The sequence below is a fragment of the Polistes dominula genome, unplaced genomic scaffold (assembly GCF_049000335.1).
Source record: "Polistes dominula isolate Pdom_NZ unplaced genomic scaffold, Pdom_raw_medaka contig_23, whole genome shotgun sequence".
Lineage (NCBI taxonomy): Eukaryota > Metazoa > Arthropoda > Insecta > Hymenoptera > Vespidae > Polistes > Polistes dominula.
This window is the reverse complement of record NW_028300963.1, coordinates 2,346,011-2,366,248: the sequence shown is the minus strand read 5'-3', so window position 1 is coordinate 2,366,248 and position 20,238 is coordinate 2,346,011. Positions and strand designations below refer to the sequence as shown.

The 20,238-nt window shown below is 25.5% G+C and overlaps 2 protein-coding genes across 2 annotated transcripts in view; one reads left to right on the top strand and one right to left on the bottom strand.

The window, feature by feature from the left end:
• LOC107065261 (uncharacterized) overlaps positions 1-18,185 on the top strand; it is a 90,869-nt gene extending 72,684 nt beyond the window's left edge. Inside the window, 18 exon segments of the mRNA XM_015318773.2 lie at positions 1,093-1,197; positions 2,312-2,437; positions 8,098-8,247; positions 8,505-8,596; positions 9,077-9,290; positions 9,546-9,636; positions 9,984-10,180; positions 12,597-12,691; positions 12,926-12,992; positions 13,163-13,213; positions 13,311-13,412; positions 13,978-14,049; positions 14,262-14,382; positions 14,496-14,653; positions 15,022-15,177; positions 15,278-15,412; positions 15,998-16,171; positions 16,830-18,185. Of these exon segments, the coding sequence (XP_015174259.2) occupies positions 1,093-1,197; positions 2,312-2,437; positions 8,098-8,247; positions 8,505-8,596; positions 9,077-9,290; positions 9,546-9,636; positions 9,984-10,180; positions 12,597-12,691; positions 12,926-12,992; positions 13,163-13,213; positions 13,311-13,412; positions 13,978-14,049; positions 14,262-14,382; positions 14,496-14,653; positions 15,022-15,177; positions 15,278-15,412; positions 15,998-16,168 (2,103 nt within the window). The 3' untranslated portion in view covers positions 16,169-16,171; positions 16,830-18,185.
• LOC149032510 (uncharacterized) lies at positions 10,208-11,625 on the bottom strand. Its single transcript, XM_089172609.1, has 2 exons — positions 10,969-11,625; positions 10,208-10,614 (listed from the first exon to the last, which is right to left on the bottom strand). Exon 1 carries the CDS (start codon positions 11,278-11,280, stop codon positions 10,975-10,977), a length of 306 nt encoding a protein of 101 aa, XP_089028735.1. The 5' UTR covers positions 11,281-11,625; the 3' UTR covers positions 10,208-10,614; positions 10,969-10,974.
• Positions 18,186-20,238: the final 2,053 nt, after the last annotated feature.

Below are 20,238 nucleotides of genomic sequence, written 5' to 3'. Positions count from 1 at the left end.
TATAATTGAAGATAAAGAATATTAATATTATATAATATTTTATTTTATTATATTATATTATTATATAGTAATATAATATAAAATAATATTTTTATATTATTAGATTATAATATAAAAATATGTATATAATTTATATACAATATATAAATTAAATATTTTTTTATTTATTTTAATATTATAAATTATATATAATAATAATTATAATATCCATTATAATATATTAATACTAATAATACTATACATAATATATAACATATAATAACACATATAATACTCTATTATTACATATTTTATATATTATATATATTTTATTTTATTATATTATATTATTATATAGTAATATAAAAAATAACATTTATATTATTAAATTAAATATTATTTATTTTAATATTATATATAAAAATATATATAATAATTATTATATCTATTATAATATATTAATACTAATTATATTAATACATAATATATACAACATATAATAACATGTATAATACTATTATTACATATTTCCAATATTATATATATTTTATATTTTATTATTAAAAAGAAGGAGATAAAGGAAGTAGGTAAAATAGGAAGATAACTCGGTTAGTTTCCCTAGAGAGTATCGTATTTTAATTAGAAAATTTTCTTCAGAGTTCTAATGAAACGGTAGATAGAAGGGGGAGGAAAAAAATATATAAAATATTCATAAGTCATCTTGAAATTGGATGAAAATTGTGTGTTTAAAATGAAAAGTTATTTTCGCGAGCACGCCTCCTCTATATTTGTGTATATGTGTATCTGTGTTACGAGTTATTTAGATCGAAAATTGCGCATCGTTAAAAAGATCTTTTATGTTTTTACGTTAGTATAGAAGAATAAAATCATCTAACAGATAGGATAATATCTTAGAAATAACTTGTGTTAGCAAATCGTTTAAATTAGGCACCCAGCAAAAGTTCGTAAATCATTTTGATTTATATCATGCAAATAGCCGACACAGAGACAAAGACAGGCAATAAGAGAAAGACAGATAGAGAGAGAGAGAATGAGAGAGAAAGAGAGAAAGATAAAGATAGAAGGTTAATCGATAACAATACGATTTTTCAGGTCGACTTACACAATGGCAGCTCCAGTAAGTCGCAGAATATTTCTGGGATATTTATTAAGAACGTTTTGCCTAATAGTCCTGCTGGAAGAACTGGAGACTTAAAGGTAACAAAATTATTATTAGAGAGAAAGAGAAAGAGATAGATCATTTGTTTTTTTTTTGGAAAAAATATAAGGTATAGTGTTAGTGAAACATTAAATGAAAAGTTATTTAAAAAAAACAACAATAAAAAAATTGTAGATTAATATGTTCATACATATGCATGTTTATTGATAATAGATATGAGGATAAAGATTTATTGAATAAATTGGTTTATAAATATAATAAATAATAAGTGAAAATATTTAAATAAATAAGTTATTTAAATAAAATAGAAATATTTTAGATTAATATATGTATTGATAGATATGTATGTGTATTGACAAATAATATGTGGATATAGATTTATCGAATTGATTCATAAATATTTATGATATTATATATATATTACAATCTTATGATATACATATCATATATATATATATATTCATGAATATTAATTATATGTAATGTATAAATATTCATGAATATTTATTATATGTTCTAAATTTTCTGATTTATGTTAATAAACAAATAAATAAACGTTATATCTATGAATCAATTCGGTAAATAGGTATAATATATAATTTTATTAGATAATAATATGATAATAATTTGATTTAATAAATCAATTCCATATTATTGCAGAAAAAAATATTAAAAAAAGAAATAAGATGACGAATTTAGTATTATAAATAATACATAATTATATTTTATCATAATTCGTGATAGATAGTATTAGTAGTAATTAACATAATATGATACACACACAAATTACGTTAAAAAATAGACTTTAAGTTATAATTATTATTATTATTTTTTTTTCTATTAATAACATTTTTTTTTCATAATGGTATACCAAATTTATATTTATTTATTTTAATTTATAATTTATTAAATAATCTATTGACAAAAGAAAATACTTGGGATAGTGAGGAAGACTAGAAAGAATTTACCTTGTTGAAAATGAATTGTAACGTGTGATTTATTTACACACACATATCTATATATATATACATATTTACAACGTACTCGATTTTTTCTTTTTTTTTTTTTTTCTATTTTATTTGTTGGTATATTTTTATTTTCGTTTTCTTTTTTTTTTTTGTTTGCTTTCTTTTTTCTTTTTTTTTTATACAGATCGGTGACAGAATAATCGAAGTGGACGGAGTGGATCTGCGAAATAGTACACACGAACGAGCGGTCGAGGTCATTCAAGCTGCCGGAAATCCTGTCTGCCTCCTCGTCCAATCTCTGGTGCATCTGGTGAGAGACGATCTCGGCACGATCATCATCAAGCACTATATATACTATACATATATATATTATTATTATTATTATTATTCTCGATGTTCTTACCAAAGCCCAAATTTTTTCGTCGGTCAATAACGAACAAAGTGGTGGATTACACACTCGCGAATTTTCCGGGGTTAATTATTATTAAAAATAACAAAACGAAAAAAAAAAAAAACAAGAAAAAAGTTCATCGAAATACCTGTACACATAACTGTGTATCCTTTTTACCCCATTTACATGTAACTATACACACTTACACACATATATACGTGCACGGTATATTATTGTACACCCTTTTTTTTTTTTTTGTATTTATGTATTATAGAAACATTGTGTGTATTTTTTTTTTTTTTTTTTACATATTTTTACATGTAATTTTACGTATCACTCCTTTATCTTTGCTTATTACATTTTTTTTTTTTTTTTTTTTTTTTTTTTTTATTGCAAATGAATTTAAATGTTCGATCATTCTTCTTCTTCTTCTTCTTCTTCTTCTTCTTCTTCTCTCTGCTCTTCAAAGTTTTTGTTCACAAATATATATATATATATATATATATTATACTATTACAAATTTGTAATATTATATCTACTTAGATATGTGGATGTGTACGTTGTATGCGAGTAATTATATTAATAGAGGTGTTGACAAATTACACAGTAAAAAAAAAAAACAGTCAAAGAATTAATTACCGATCGAGATTATATATTCTTTTAAAGAAATTCAATTTACACTATATAAGATAAATCATTAATTATAATTCTTTAAATTACAGTTAATTAACTATGAACTAATTTACAGGCTTACGTATCCCTTCTTCCATTTTTCTCCATTTTTATTTAACGAACGTATTTAATAGAATTTTCTCAATCTTCTCTCTTCTTCATTGTATTATTCATTCCAAAAAAAAAAAAAAAAAAAAAAGAAAAATATAATTGTCTTTGAAAATCTCGGAGAAAAAAAAATTGGGTCACACGTTTGGTAATCTCCAATTAATCTCAGTCATAATTTTCATGAGAGTGTGATAGTGTGAAAGTGTGAGATAAAAAAAAAAAAAGAGAGAGAGAGAGAGAGGCTCTCTCTTTGGACACAAGCTGATATCGGATATACCCAATTTTCAGATTTCGTTTAAGTTTGTTTCCCCCTTCTACCCCCAACCCCCCACCCTCTTCTTTTCACACTGTCTTTCTCTTTCTCTCTCTCGCTCTCTTTCTCTTTTTATCTTTCGATTAAATCTATCTATCTATTTCTATAACACGTAGTATACTTTTATTCTATCTAGAAATACATTTATACATACATACATACATAAATATTTGCACACATAAATAAGACACGTAGAAGTAACTTGCAAAATTTTCAGGCCAGCACCCCTTTAATTCTATTTTTGTGTTAACGTTACGAATAGGAATGTGTGTTGATATTTTAAATGATATTATATCATCTGGCATTTGTTTAAAAGATTTTTTCGTATTTTTCGTTCTTTAAATTTTTAGAATCATTGAAATTGAAATTAGTACAGGGTATAAGGTGGAAACATGAGGGGGTAAAGATATCAATTGTATATACTCGTTCGATGCTATTTTCTTCTTTTTTTGTTGTTGGTATTGTTGTTGGTTCGTATACTTTAATCCAGTCTTTTTATTATTATTTTTTTTTTTTTTACTAATTAGTGGAGTTTTTTTTTCTCTTTTTTTGTTTTGTTCCAATCAATCCTACAGATCTTTGGAAATATCCAAAGTACTCCAATTAACGTCAAGAAGATTTGTCCATTATCTTAATTATCTTTAAATGTCTCTCGCAATTTATCTTTTTTTTTTTTTTTTTTTGTTTAATGATTTTTGTCAATCCCTATTTCGTTTTTTTTTTTAAACTATTTTCCCAATGTTTTGTTCGACAATTAATTTTTTTAATTTACATTTAACTTTGATGATTATATTTAACGCGTAGAATTCTTTTTTTTTTATTTAGAAAAATGTTTATAAAAATATTCTCGCGTGTTTCGTAAATTTTTGTGGTAGAAAATATTACGTAAATAAGATTTGACGTTGAAAGAAAGTTTTATGGAAAACTTCGAAGTAATAAAAGTGCATTTGTTTATTAAAAAATATTCATGATATATAACAAATTGTTTAACATTCGTTAACACTAGATTTACGGATGTTTTGTTCATTATTTTTTAATGACGTAATAACATTGTTTGAATAAAGGATTGAGTAAAGGAATTGAACTAATATTTACGTATATTTCATTACGTAACTAAAAACCAATAAGTTTTCAAAAAATAGTATTTAAATTTTATAAATATATAAAATAATCAAATGTTCAATGAGTCAAATTGGCTCAATTCGTAAATCTAGTGTTAAATTATTAAATTTCGTGGAAAAAAATGGTGAAAAAACGAAAGCAAAATAAAAAAAAAAAAACGTAAAATTTAATATATTTTTTTTTAAATTAATCTATAATTGAATTCATCGATGCAAGGAACAAAATATTAGCTACGTACTATTATAGAAGTGTTTGTGTAAAAAAAAAAAAAAACAGAAAAAAAAGAGAAGTTATATGACCCTTTAGAACAATACGCGTAAGCGCAAGGGATGGATGCACTAGCAAAAGCTCCAACTTTCCGATAAATCTACGGACCAGAAAACGTGAAAAGGTTCAAATATACGACGATAGAAAAATAAGGACAAAGGCCGTTTAGAAAGAGAAAGATAGTCCTATATATATATAAAAATATATAGGGTGATTCTTTGATAAAGTGAACACCTGGATATTTCTTCTGTTTGCAATCATATTGAAAGAACTTTACAAGATAAAATTGCAGTAATATCATTGAAAGGGGTAGGAAAAATCTGATTATTTAAATAATGTTTCTCATGACGTGAATTTTTTTTTTTATAAGGAGACACGAAGATCTAACTTCGGTTTTATTTATATATATATATATATATATATTTTGTTTTTTTTGCTAAACAAAAAGAATAAATAATGTGATTAGCATGATTCCATATTATTCTAATAATTTATATATATATATATTAATATATATATTTATATAAATTATATTCTATAATATTATATATATTCTATAATATTCTATTATAATACATATAATAATATTAGATTTAAATATATATATATAGAATATTATTTTAATATTACATTTAAATATAATTAAAATACATTTGGTGAAGATATATTTTGTATTCCAAATATATAAACGTTACATTATCTTGAAAGAAATTAAAATAAATTATTTAAACAATAATATAATACTCAAAATGGTTCGATAACATATTTCTAAATATTAAAAAAAAATCATTTACAACTTATATTATCTATTTCTCTATGTATTATCATTTAACAACACTTATTAACAGATAATTTTTTAATTTCATATTTCAAGGTATACCGCGAATTGAATTTCATTCGAATTGTATAAAAAAAAAACGGAAGTAAAATAATATTCGTGTGTTTATCATGAATCACCCTGTATATACACATATTTATATATATATCTATAGAAATATAGAAATCTAGAAAAATAAATATATGTGTGTACGTGTGTGGATGACATCGTTGCAACGAGACCGGATCGGCCATCATCGGGACAGGTGGTTCGAGAGTAAAGGGGCAAAAGGGTGGTGTGGAGGGTTAGTTGGCATCGACCACCCTCGATCATCATCCCCCCTTTTACTCGATCGACGACGCTTTCAGTTTCGTCGACGAAACCACAGCTGCCGGCGAGTCCCGTGCTAGCTGCCAGTTTCCTTTTATCGAGGATCTATCTCACGATGCATCGACTCTTTGGACGGAAATGCGTCACCTTCGGTGTATGTGAGGTTAAAGGAACAGACAAACTCAAAGAGAGAAAGACAGAGAGAGAGAGAGAGAGAGAAAAAAATTATTATCGATAGATGATCCTTTTTTATTTTATTCATTTTTATTTTTTATTTTGTTTACCCTTGTTAATTGCACTGTTAATTATGTGACATCTCTTTGTGTGTTATCGTGAAGTAAATGAAAGAGGGGTAAGAAGGGGGAAAATTATTATTGATCGATGATCCTTTTTATTTTATTTCATTTGTAGTTTTTTATTTTAGTTAGTCAAATTCTCTTTTCAATTCCATTTTATTTGCATTATCTTTTTGTTTATTTTGTTTACCCTAATTGCACTGTTAATTATGTGACATCTCTTTGTGTGATATCGTGAAGTAAATGAAAAAGGGTAAGAGGGGGAAAATTATTGATATATACGATTGATGATCGTTTTTTTTATTTTTTTTATTCTAGTTTAAACAAAGTTCTTCTATTCCACATTATTTATATTTTATTTATTAATTTTTGTTGTTGTTGGTATTAATTTTGTTTACTGTAATTGCATCGTCAATTATGCACCGTGTGATATCGTTGTGGTACTGTGATATATTTTATATATTTTTTATTAGATTATTAATAATTCGATATAATTATAATTAATAATATATTTTATATATATATATTTTCAATTTGATTATTAATTTCATATAATTATTTTTCATTTTAGTCAAACAAATTTTCGATGATTTTTCTTGCAATTCGGAAAACCATACTATATATATACTTCTTCTTTTTTATCATTATACCTTTTTTATTTTTTGTTAATAGTATTTTTACGTTTTTTTTTTTTTTTTAATTACATTGTTAATTGCACCGTGAAATTACATTGTAATTGAATTTTAATATTGTGAGAGAAAAGGAACGAGAAGAAGAAGATTGTTTATTGATCGATGATCTTTTATTTCAATTTTACGAATGTAGAAACAACCAAAGAATTTTTTATTGTTTTTTTTTATTTCTTTTTACTTCGATGTTAATTACACACTGTTTATATGACATTATTAATTACATTGTTATACATGTACATCATTGTGACTAGTGTTAAGAACAAGTTGGAACAAATTGATCGATAATCTTCTCGTTGAATTTTATGAATGAAAAGATTCTCAACGATTCAATTTTTTTCTTCTTATATAATTGCTTTTTTTTTCTTTTTTTTTAAATGTTAATTACACTAATAATTTACACTGTTACATCATTGTGATAATGTGAAAAGGAAGAGAAATTATTATTGATCTCTTAATATCCCCTTTTTTTCTCTTTTCAGTTTGATCAATGTGAGAGGGATTTACATTCTCTTCCTTTTTTAATTTTATCTTTTTGTTGTTATTTCATCGATGTTAAAATATTACACTGTTTAATTACACTCAACAACATGGTTTTTGATATTGCGAAAACAGAAGTTATTAAATAAATAAAAAAAATAATAAAATAAAACAGAAACAATCTCGTAAGTTGAGGAAGTTCATCTAAAAACGATTGTAAATCAATCGATATATTATTTTAATATTTATACATATAAATATATTATTTGTCATATAATATATTTATAAATATAAATAATGATTAAAAATTAGGGAATATAATTATTACAATAACCAATTGCATCTTCGTTTGATTGATATATGAATTAGATTTTGAATGTGACATCATTGTTGTTATATTGTTGCTGTTGTTGTTACATTTGTTGTATATAAAATTGTACAGTGAATAGGAGTTATTGTTTAATATTTTTTCTATTTTATCGTAGACTACCGAGAACGAAAGTCATTCGCAAGATGGAAAAAGTAAAAATCGGTTGCCAGTTTCTGGTGTAGCTCCAGGTACACCCACTGCATCATTTCGACAAAAACCTTCACCGATTTCACCTGCCAGATCAATCACGCCGGAAGTAATTCAGGTTTGTTATAAATAATTATCATTGACTTGACAACAATAATTTTTTGAATTTAATATAATCGGGAAATTTGATATGATTTATTTTGAAAATAATGTGCGTCCATTTTGGTTCGTTGCAAAAACCTGAAAAGATAGGTTAAGATTACAATTTTTTGATAATATATGACGAGTTTCGTCATTTAGTAAATGTTGTAATATTAATTAAAGATTGATAATATTTTAATAGATATTTTGGGGGATTTATTTTTGTTAATTTAGAGTGGAATTGAAGATAGTGAGAAAACTCCATCGAGGGATTTTAAAAGGCAAAGTATAAGAAGCACAGATGGCGCTGGTCCTAGCGCAAGAAGGTATATTATATTATTTTTATTTTTAATTATTTATGTTTATTTGCAACATATAATATAAATAACGCATTTATAAGATTATATTAAATTAGAATACTTTATTGTTGCTATAAAATAATTCGAATATGTTGTTTAAAATTGTAAATAATTTTCCAAACACACAAGTTGATATAATATGCTACAATATCGTATACTTAAATTAATTAATTAATTAATTACTTTTTCATGATTTACATTATAAATATAATTTTTTATATTTTTCTTTAAAAATTCTCCAGCACAATTTTTGTTTAAAAATATAATATTAAAATTTAAGGAACAATAAACTAATACGAAAGAAAATTATCGTATTCGTACAAAAAAAAAAAAAAAGAAATAGTTTTACCGTTAGTTGTTGAATTGTTTTATTTTTTGTTTATTTACTTTTTTTTTTTTTTTTTTTTAATTAATAAACGATTTTGGATGGAATATTTTTTTCTGTAGATCCTCCATGAAAAAATCAATACGTAAAAAGGCGCCATCGCCGCCATCGAATCCAGGAATACTTCGTGAAGTTAGTGAAGAACGAGATGATCATGTTGCACCACCTCAACAGGTGCAAAAACCTCCTACGAAGAAATATTCTTCGGAGGAGAGTTCTGAAGAAGAGGATATTCGTGAATTGGAGGGTAATGTTTATACGAAGGGGGGAATGGAGGTAAGATTATTAATTATTAATGATTTAAATTTTTACTTCTTTTTTTCTTATTTTTATTGTATTTTTATTTTTCTATTCTTTTGTTTTTTTGGCGGGGGGGGGGTATATTTAATATCTTCGTGTCAAATTATATTAATTATAATAAAAAAAAAAAATTTCTTTTTATTGATTGTCTTACTATTTGTTTTTTTAATTTTTTTTTTTTTTTTTTTTTTAATAATCATCTGTATTTTTTTTATTTGTTATCTGTTTTAGATATCCAGAAAGAGTGCTGCCAACGTGAAAAGAACGAAAGCTGAGATAGATGCTGATCCAGAAGAAGAAGATGAATATGGATACACCGGCAGTAAGTTTTCTACCTTTTTTTTTTTTATTTGCCTTTCTTCTAATTAAATAATTTCAAATATTTTTTAAATAATATCGTCCATTAAGAAATAATAATAAATAAATAATTATTATCATTCGTTTTTCACATTTAATTTAAAATTTATTTTAATTTAAACACGTAGGATATATTATTCACATCTACGAAAAAAAGCAAAATGCAAAATGCAAAATGTTAAAAAAAAAAAAAACAACTCAATTATTTTTATCTACTTCGCACGAGTACTACGAACTATTTTATTATTTCATTTAATGTTTAAATTTATTTTGTTGATTTTTTTGTTTGTTTGTTTGTTTTCTGTTTCTTAGTGAAAATACAAAAGAAATATCATAATCTGGGTCACAAGGTGTTAATGGTGAAAGTAGAAAAGGAACGGGGTAGTTTAGGTATATCACTTGCCGGACACAAGGATAGAAATCGAATGGCTGTTTTCATTTGTGGAATTAATCCAAATGGTGCTGCTCATAAAGTTGGTGGTCTTGCAGTTGGTGATGAAATACTCGAAGTAAGTTTTACAACAAACACTTTTTACGATTTATTTCTTTCATATATATATATATATATATATATATATATATAAATATTTAATAATAAAACAGGTTTTTGTGTTTGTCGCAAAATAAATAAATTACCATTTTTACGGGGTAGGGGTGAGGACAGGGTAATTTTTATATCGGTCAAAATTATCGGTCAACTATTAAGGGGACCTTCTACTCTGAGCACCTAAAAAAAAGACTATTTTCGCGAATTTTTTCCAAGAAAACTATAAAAGATATCGATCTAAAAGTTGTTGGGTTTGTTAAATTGAGTCTTAAACTATATAAATGAATTTTTATTTTTTCATTTTAATTAATTTTTTATTGCAAAAACAGTAGAATAAAAAAACACCTTAAAACTTTAGTGCTTTGGTAGCTCCATCAGAACTTGAGAATGGCTTACCTGAAACATAAAAGTAAAATGGTTTTATATTCTGTATGACTTCAGCTACAAAGTGACAGTTTTATATAAAAATTTTATCAATAAATAAAAAAATGGTGGACAAATTACAAAAAAAACGTAAATTTGACCTTTTTTTTATTGTTTTTGACTAAAAATAAATAGTAAAAATTAAAATATAAGAAAAAACTCTCCGTCACTTTGTTACAGCTCATGTGTAGAATATGTGGATTAAATTTTATAAGAATCGGTTTACTGGTTCGTGAGATACGATGGAGCTAGTATTTCAAAACATACTTTCGAGATAAACGCGTTTAAAGTTTTTTTTTTCTACTCAAAATCGTTAAAAATTCTTACCTAAACTTAATCTGCGATGCCTGGACCGTACAATAGACCTTCTTCTTGTTCATATTCTTCAATTTCTTCCAGTCTTGCCTTCTTCCACTTTGATCTGGTATCTTTTGAGCACTCAGAGCTTCGACGGTTCGCAGATTCGATACGTCGGTCGTCGCGTCTTTTAGCAAAGTCGATCGCTCCTGGCCCAAGTTTCATGCCCATCGTTTCCATTATCTTCATCACTGTTTGAAATCCTTCGTTAAAGATACATGCTGAAACTTTGCACGCAATTTCAACAACTTTTTTGCCGTTAAACAGGTGTTTAGGTGCCATGTTCCATACGCAATTATTAAAGCTTTCATTATTATTCTGCGTATGTCCACCTAAACATCTTTCCAGCAGTTCTGTCTTAGTCAGATCCTCATAAATAGGCTTTAGCACTTTCTGTACATCTTTAGAAAGTGCCGGAGGATGCTTGTATTTTTGCTTCAGTGCCTTAGTTTTGAGGTACTTACACCAGTCGATGGAACACGTATGGTAATTATTATTATCTTTTTTTTTTTTTTATGAATCGTGAGATATTATGATCCCATTACCGGCATTTATTATCGGCCCATTACCGGCATTTATTATCGGCCCGTTACCGGCAGTTATTATCGGCCCATTACCGGCAGATATTATCGGCCCATTACCGGCAATTATTATCGGCCCATTACCGGCAATTATTATCGGCCCATTACCGGCAATTATTATCGGCCCATTACCGGCAATTATTATCGGCCCATTACCGGCAATTATTATCGGCCCATTACCGGCAATTATTATCGGCCCATTACCGGCAATTATTACCGGCCCATTACCGGCAATTATTATCGGCCCATTACCGGCAATTATTATCGGCCCATTACCGGCAATTATTATCGGCCCATTACCGGCAATTATTATCGGCCCATTACCGGCAATTATTATCGGCCCATTACCGGCAATTATTATCGGCCCATTACCGGCAATTATTATCGGCCCATTACCGGCAATTATTATCAGCCCATTACCGGCAGTTATTATCGGCCCATTAATGGCAGTTATTATCGGCCCATTAATGGTAGTTGATCATTGGCTGATTAATGGGCCCAGCAATGGGCCACGTATTATTCAAATTATTAGCCCATTAACATCATCATAATTTAATAATCTATATATCATCATCTTTAGACAGTTATATATTTCTCTATGTCTGATCCCCCGAAAAATATACCTGACAATACGAAGGATTATACAGATTACAATAAAAAAAACTGCTTGAATAAACAATGAAAGAGAAAGGGATTGAACAAGATAAGAGTCGTCCGTGCGCGCCGAACGCTCAGGAAAGCGGTCCGAGGTAGTTACGTTCAGGCACCAAAAATGTAGTTAGAGACATCGGATCTTTTTGAAATTTTAACACAATATTTCTACATATATATACATTCGAAAAATGTAAAAAAAAAAAAAAAATTTTTTTAAATTGCAGAGTAGAAGGTCCCCTTAATTTTATTTATTTTTATTTTATTGTAAAAATAAATACTCGAATAAGAAAATTATTTTCATTTAATTTGAATAATAAATCGTGTGACGCGTTTTGAGAATTCAAAAAATGATTTTCTATTTAGGTGAATGGTATGGTATTTAAAGGAAGATGTCATTTAAACGCTTCAGCCTTGATAAAGGGTATGGCTGGTACATGTTTTAAAATCATCGTTCATCGGTAAGAAATAATAATAATACTAATAATAATAATAATCCTCATTTTTATTTTATTCCAATTTAATATGTGTAATCAAAATGATTTCCATTAATGAATCATATTATAATTATTTTATTTGAATTTTTCAAATTTAATATTTATATTAAATAATCCTCATATAAATTAATGTAATTTACACGGTGTATTGGTAAAATTAAATAAACGTAAATTAACGAAATTAATGTTAATTAATAGGAAAACACAAGGTGCTGATGATGTCGCAGTAAAACCATTGATTTCATTTCCACCAATTTTGGATGAGGTATTCGAATCCTATTTGATATATTTAAATTATTTATAAACTCACCCATCCACCCACCCACCCACACACACACACACGCTATACAATATTTTTGATATATATGTGTGTATAATTACGAAAAAAAAAAAAATACTGAGATGTCCTAATTTTTATTTTTTTTTTTTTTTTAGAGCGAGCAATTTAGTGGATACAAAGGGGTCCGTGTTGTTCCAGTAAAAAAGGTCAGTTTTTAGATGGATAATGTTTATTTTTATTTTTTTTTCTTTTAATTTCTTTTTCCCAACTAATGGGTTTTCTTTCTTTCATTCGTTCTTTTAGGGACAATACGGTCTTGGCATAATGATCATCGAGGGTAAGCACGCCGAAGTTGGCCAAGGAATATTCGTCTCTGATATTCAAGAAGGCAGTGCTGCTGAACAGGTAAAAAAACAACATATTTTTAGGACAATTTTATATACCGGGTGGTATATTGTATACCTTAAAGTATAGTATTAAATAAACCTGTGACAAATAACAATATATATATATATATATAATTATAATTATAATATATTATAATTTTATTTTTTTATTTTTAATTTAATTATAATTATAATATAAATATATTCCACTCTCAAAACCTAACAACTTTTATATTTGATATTTATATTATATAATACTATAACACAATAACTATATATTTTATATGTTTTATATTATATAATTATAATTATAATTACAATATATTATAATTTAATTTTTATATTTTTATTTTTAATATAATTATAATTATAATATAAATATATTCCACCATCAAAATCTCATAACTTTTATTTCAAATATTCTATTACACAACCATAACACTAACAATAATAATAAATATATAATCATAAAAATAAAAATAAAAATATCTACCACCCTGTATATAATTATTGAAATAACTACTTTCATATAATTAAATAAATAATTTAAATAATAATTGTTTTTTTTTTTTTTCTATTTCTAGGCCGGTTTGCAAGTAGGTGATTTGATTCTTGCCGTTAACATGGATTGTCTACTTGGTTCAACTTATGACGAGGTTTGTATGTTTTAGAATTTGATTTCCTTCCTTTCCTTCCTTCCTTCCTTCCTTCCTTCCTCTTTCTTTCTTTCTTTCTCTTGATACTTTCCACACAAAACCTTCCTTCATCCCCGCAACACTTCTTTATATACATAACTTAGATTCTAAAAATACACACGTTGATCGGATCGATTTCGTTTATCGAACGTAACAGGGAGAATTAATTTTAGGCTACGAGTCTCTTGAAGAAGGCCGAGGGCGTAGTCAAGTTGACCGTTTGTAATCCGAATCAAAGTAAAATTGGTCAGGATGGTAAAGAAATCAAATCTCCCGAATCAGAAGTTAAACCAGGTAAATCAAATCTTTCTAATTCAAATGATTAAACATTCAATTCAATTATATTATATTAATTGTAAACGTTCATATGATGAATATCATTTTTTATTTGTCTTATTTTTTATTAGTGGAAAAGAAAGAGCCAGAAAAACCTAAAGAACCAGAACCACCACAGGATCCAAAAGATTGTAAAATACAAGTTAATAAGGACACTACGATAGAATTTCAGAAAGAAAAAGACAAAGGAATTGGCTTTACTATAACTGGTGGTAGCGACACACCTATGGTAAATTTATTTGATTAATTCAATAAATTAAAATTTCATTATATTAGATTTATATTTAAAAATTATTTAACTTATTTAATTTAACACGTTTAGGGATTAAAATAATTTTGAAATAAATAACTTTATTTACGTATACCTTAATTATACCTTTTTTTATATTACAATATATAATTATATAATATATATTTTTATATTATTTACATTATATTTTATTTATTTATATTATAATACCCTATAAGGGTATATTTTAATATACAATTATTAGTAATAATTATATATACTATATATTATATATACTAATTAGGTATTTAGGTATACCTTAATTATGTATATACTAATTTTGTTATATGTTTTATTTCATTATATAGGGTGGCGTATTTATTCTCGAAGTATTTCCGGATGGGGCAGCTGGAAAAGATGGCAGATTGCAAGCTGGGGATCAAATTCTTGATATATGTCAGGAAAGTTTCAAATCTATAGAACATGAACAAGCTCATACAGCAGTAATGAAAGTTACGGGAACAGTAAGTATAACAACTTAATAATATTAATACGTGATTATATTCAAACAAGAAATTAAATTAAATAATTTATTTTTTTTATTTTTTTCTATATATAAAATAGATAGTCATGGTGGTACATAGAAGTGATAAACCACCGGAAGAATTGGAAGTTGAATTGCAAAAGAAATCAGGAAAAGGAGCTGGTCTCTGTTTGACCGGATTTAAAAGTGGCAAGGGTGCTTACGTCTCAGATCTGGTACGATATAATCATAAAAATATCTATCCTAAAAAAGAAGAAAGATTTGAAACCATGATGATGATTATTATTATGATGATATAATTTTAGTATAAGACTTGATGTGTCATGTTACTAAAAAAAGAAACGCAAACATCAGAATCGATATCTCATTCGCGTGCTTACATATTTTTCTCTCTTCTGGGTTTGACGCATTAATCTACTTATAAACTTTGTGTACCTTGTTGGGATTCACAAATCTATAAGAAAAAAAAAGAGAGAGAGAAATATTGGGAACATACAATAATAGAATTTATATACATATAAATATATATATATATATTTTTATTATCGTTCACGTAATAACATTTTTGTATTAAAAATAAACTTTGATATACTTCGATTCTCATCGATTTTGTTGATGGAAGTCTGAATGTATGCAACAACACTTTACATTTATTATGTATACACAAGAGAGACTTTAACAAAAGGATTGCCTATCTACAGGCGCAATCATATTATTTCTTTCTCAATTTTATTCTATTTTTAAATATTGTTCCAGATAAATTGTATCTTATCGTTTAATTGAATATTATTCTTTTGTAGTTACCTGGTGGTAGTGCTTTAGAAAGTGGAAAAATATGCAAAGGTGATCGAGTAGTTGCCATTTGCGGACAAGATGTTCGTGAAGCACCTGTAGAGGATATAGCAGTTCACATCAAAGTTTCTAATCCGGTGCAACTCAAATTGGCCAGGTACAAGTCCGCTAAGCAATGACAGGTAAACAAATTTTATATAATATATTTATTTAATATTAACCCATTGCCGCAAATGACGGCTATAACCGTCCGATCTTCGTATTTCTAAGCACGATCGTCAAATAAAAGTGTGCGGCAACGTGTTAATAATAATATATTACATATGATGATACACAAATATACATGATTTTAAATCATGGATTGTTCTCCAATAATATTATGCACAATTTTCTAATCTTTATATTATTTATTAAAAGTCTAACATCAAATAATTTTAATTATTATTAATTATTTAATAATTATAAACATGTGCGCCTGTAGGTATGCAACCCACCAAACACAGTTTGAAAATGTTGCTTGCGAGCGCCATCTGTTGATTCGGAATTTTTGTTCTGCCCGAAAGATAGGCAACCCGTAATACATACGTGTATGAACAGTTTGGGCTGAAAAAAATTGTCGTCCCAACAGATGGCGCTTGCAAACCACATTTTCAAAGTGTGTATGGAGGGTTGCATTCTTACAGGCGCACATTTTTATAAATTTAAAATAAACAATAATTAGAAAAATAAGTAAAAATTATTTTATTATAATATTATATAATAAATTATCTTGTGCACTCGACACATTCTTTCGAAACTTGCTTTTGTGATGGTAACATTTCTAATTAATTTATTTTCCAGGGTTCTGCGGGCGGAACTCTAAAATCGTATAAGAAAGAAATAAAAAGGAGAATAATTCACCGACAACGTGGATAATACTAGTGTGATATAATATATAACAAAAAATATAACATATATATATATATCTATTCTTAAAAAGCTAATAAGCTAATTTTGAATGACAAAAATATAGGATATTTAAACTAATAATAAGTTAATTAGGATTCCGGGCGATTTTTCTCCTTTTTTTTTTTATTTTTCTTTTTATTTTCTTTTTTTCTTTTTTCCAAAAGTAACACGATCAACAACAAACGATAAACATAACCACAAGTAACGAACATAACAAATAAAAAATACATTCATATCATCCAAAAGGGATCGTTTGTTTGATCACTTAGCTGATTTATAAGAAAAAAAAGAAAAAAAACTAAGAAAAAAAAAGAAAAGAAATAAACCTGATAAAACTAACCAAACATATATAAAAGCTAGTCGATATAATAAAACAAATAAATAAACAAGAATAAAATATAATAAAAAAGGACTTGGCCTTTTCTTTTCTGGAAAAGGGTCTCGTCGACCTTGTAAAGATTCCGTCTGCCGTGATTTTTTTTTTAAATCCGGCATATAGCCGATACACCATTACTGTAATACGTACGTTACTATTACTATTACTATTACTATTACTATTACTATTACTACTACTATTATTATTATTATATATTATTAATGATTATTATTGCTATATTACTATAATATTATTATTAACTCTGAAATATATTATATATTATATAAATATATATATATATATATATATATAGGGAAAAAGAATAAGAGAGAAAGAGAAAGAAATAAAAAAAAAGTATTTATGCAATTATAGTAATTAATATTGTAATAGTTCCGAGTACGACTCGCCTTTTAGTATTATATAAATCGTAGAAATTAATTATTATATAAATATATATATATATATACAAATAAAAATAAACCAATGGATTAAGATTGAAAAAAGAAATGAAATGTAATGAAATGATGAGAAAAAAAAATGATAACAAGAAGAAATGTTTATGAAAGGTATAAATGATTTAGCGCCTCGATAGAACACATCTAGTACCTGCAAGAAAAAAATAAAAAGTTAAAAAAAAAAAAAAGCTAACATAAAAAATATAAAAAAAAACAAAAACAAAAACCCAAAAACAAAGGAGACGAACGTAAGAAGAGAATAGAAGGAAAAGAAACGTAAAAAAAAAAAAAAAAATGAGCAATGAAAAGGAAAACTAAAAACATTTTGAATGAATTTACGTGTGAAATGAAATGATGAGAGGTCGCTTTGTATGTAACTTTAAAAAAAAAAAAAAAAAAAAAAAAAAAACAAAGAAATTAAATAATAATAATAAAAGAAGTATTATTTAAAAATAATTAAAGGGAAAGAGAACACGCGAGAGAAGAATAAAAAGAAAAGAAAACAGAAAAGGAATAAAAGTGTGAGGGATGATAAAAAAAAAAAAATCCTAGTGAAAAAGAATAGTTCTTAGTGATTTCGTATTATCATGAAAAATTCTAGTCTTTATTTATACAAAACGATCATTATAGTTAAATTAAATTTGATTCCTCTACGATCGCATTATTGATATATTGAAAAACTATTATTATTATTATTTTTTTATTTTTATTATTGTTAATTAATATTATTCAATGATTGTTTATTATTACTATGATTATTATTAGTATTACTGTATTATTATAACAATAATGATAGAAATATGATTAAAAAAAAAAAAAAGTATGATCGTCGAGGTTTTCGAAATTCATGCGTACGACAGAAAAAGAAAAGAATTGGAAACTTTACTCGCTTAATTGTTTAAATTAATTAATTAATTAATTAATTAATATAATTCGTCGTTCAGTTGAATAAAAAAACAAAAAGTTACACAAATTAAACAAACCAAAATGATCGTAGAAAACCTTGGCGTTCTTAAATAAAAATGCTGTTCTGCTTCACTGTAAGGTCAAGTCCACACCAAAAAAGAAAAAAAAAAATAAATAAAATAAATAAAGAAGAAAACAAACGCAACCGGCGAAATTTGTCTCGCAAGTGTTCACAAATCATACGACGCAAAAAAAGTGTTTCTCAAAATGCTCTTGAATCTAAAATATAAAATATAAAATATAAAATATAAAATATAGAACTATTAAATATATTATAACAATAATTAATAAAATACTTATATGAAATATAATAAATGAATCAGAAGAATGAAATTAACTAAACTGAAAATGAGAGAATGTGATGAAAATAAGAGGAAGGATAAAAGTAATAAGAAAAGAAAAATTTCAAATAAATAATTTACAAATAATTATCAATACATGCATAAAAATACATCATACACTATGCTCACGTAGAGAACGAAGTTTTTAGAAAAGTCGTCCCTTAATAAAAAAAAATATATAAATATATTCATTTCCTAGTTAAATAGTGCACATAAAACTAGACTTTTCTTAGATTTTCGAAAAAGAGATAAATAAACATGACAACATAAAAAAAACAGAAAGGTAATGGAAGAAAAAAAGAAGTAAAATAAAATACTAAATAAATAAATAAATAAATATATATATATATATATAAGTGAGTAAATAAATAAATATAACTCTTCTAAGTTTTTCCATATGGAAAATAGGTTTGGATCATCTTCGATAACACTTTTATCTTACATGAAACCAACAAATAAATAAAATAAATAAAATAAATAAATAATAATAATATAATTCTATATATATATATATATATAAATGCGAATGAACGAACTTCTTCACTACGTCCGAATTTATTTATTTAATTTAATATTATTATTATTATTATTATTATTATTATTATTATTATTATTATTATTATATTATTACTTTGATTGTAATTAATTAATTATTACCAGCAAATAAAACATATTTATATATATACATATACATATACATATATACATATATAAAATAAAAAACAAATAGAAAATGTATATTAATCAATATCAAAGTTGAAATAAAATGCAAATTTGTTCTTAAAAATATTAATTTTTAAATTATTTTTAAAAAGCAATTTTCTTCATCAAATTTTTTATTTATCTCACAATAATATAAATTAAATATAATAATATTAATAATAATAATAATAATAATAATAATAATAATAATAATAATAATAATAAACGATAACAGAATAAACAATTACAAACAAATACAACAACCTACAATAATAAATAAAAAATAATATATATATATATATATATATAATATAGATTACACATGAATATAGATATACATACTTAAACATTACATATATTATTATATACATATATATTATATTATATATGCATATGTTATAATTGAAAGTAGAAGAAATACTTGCATATCGATTCGTACAACGAGGCCATCGATCGTTCGT

Excerpts from the sequence above, each read along its gene's own strand:
- LOC149032510 (XM_089172609.1), bottom strand. The coding sequence starts at position 11,280 with ATGGCACCTAAACACCTGTTTAACGGCAAAAAAGTTGTTGAAATTGCG.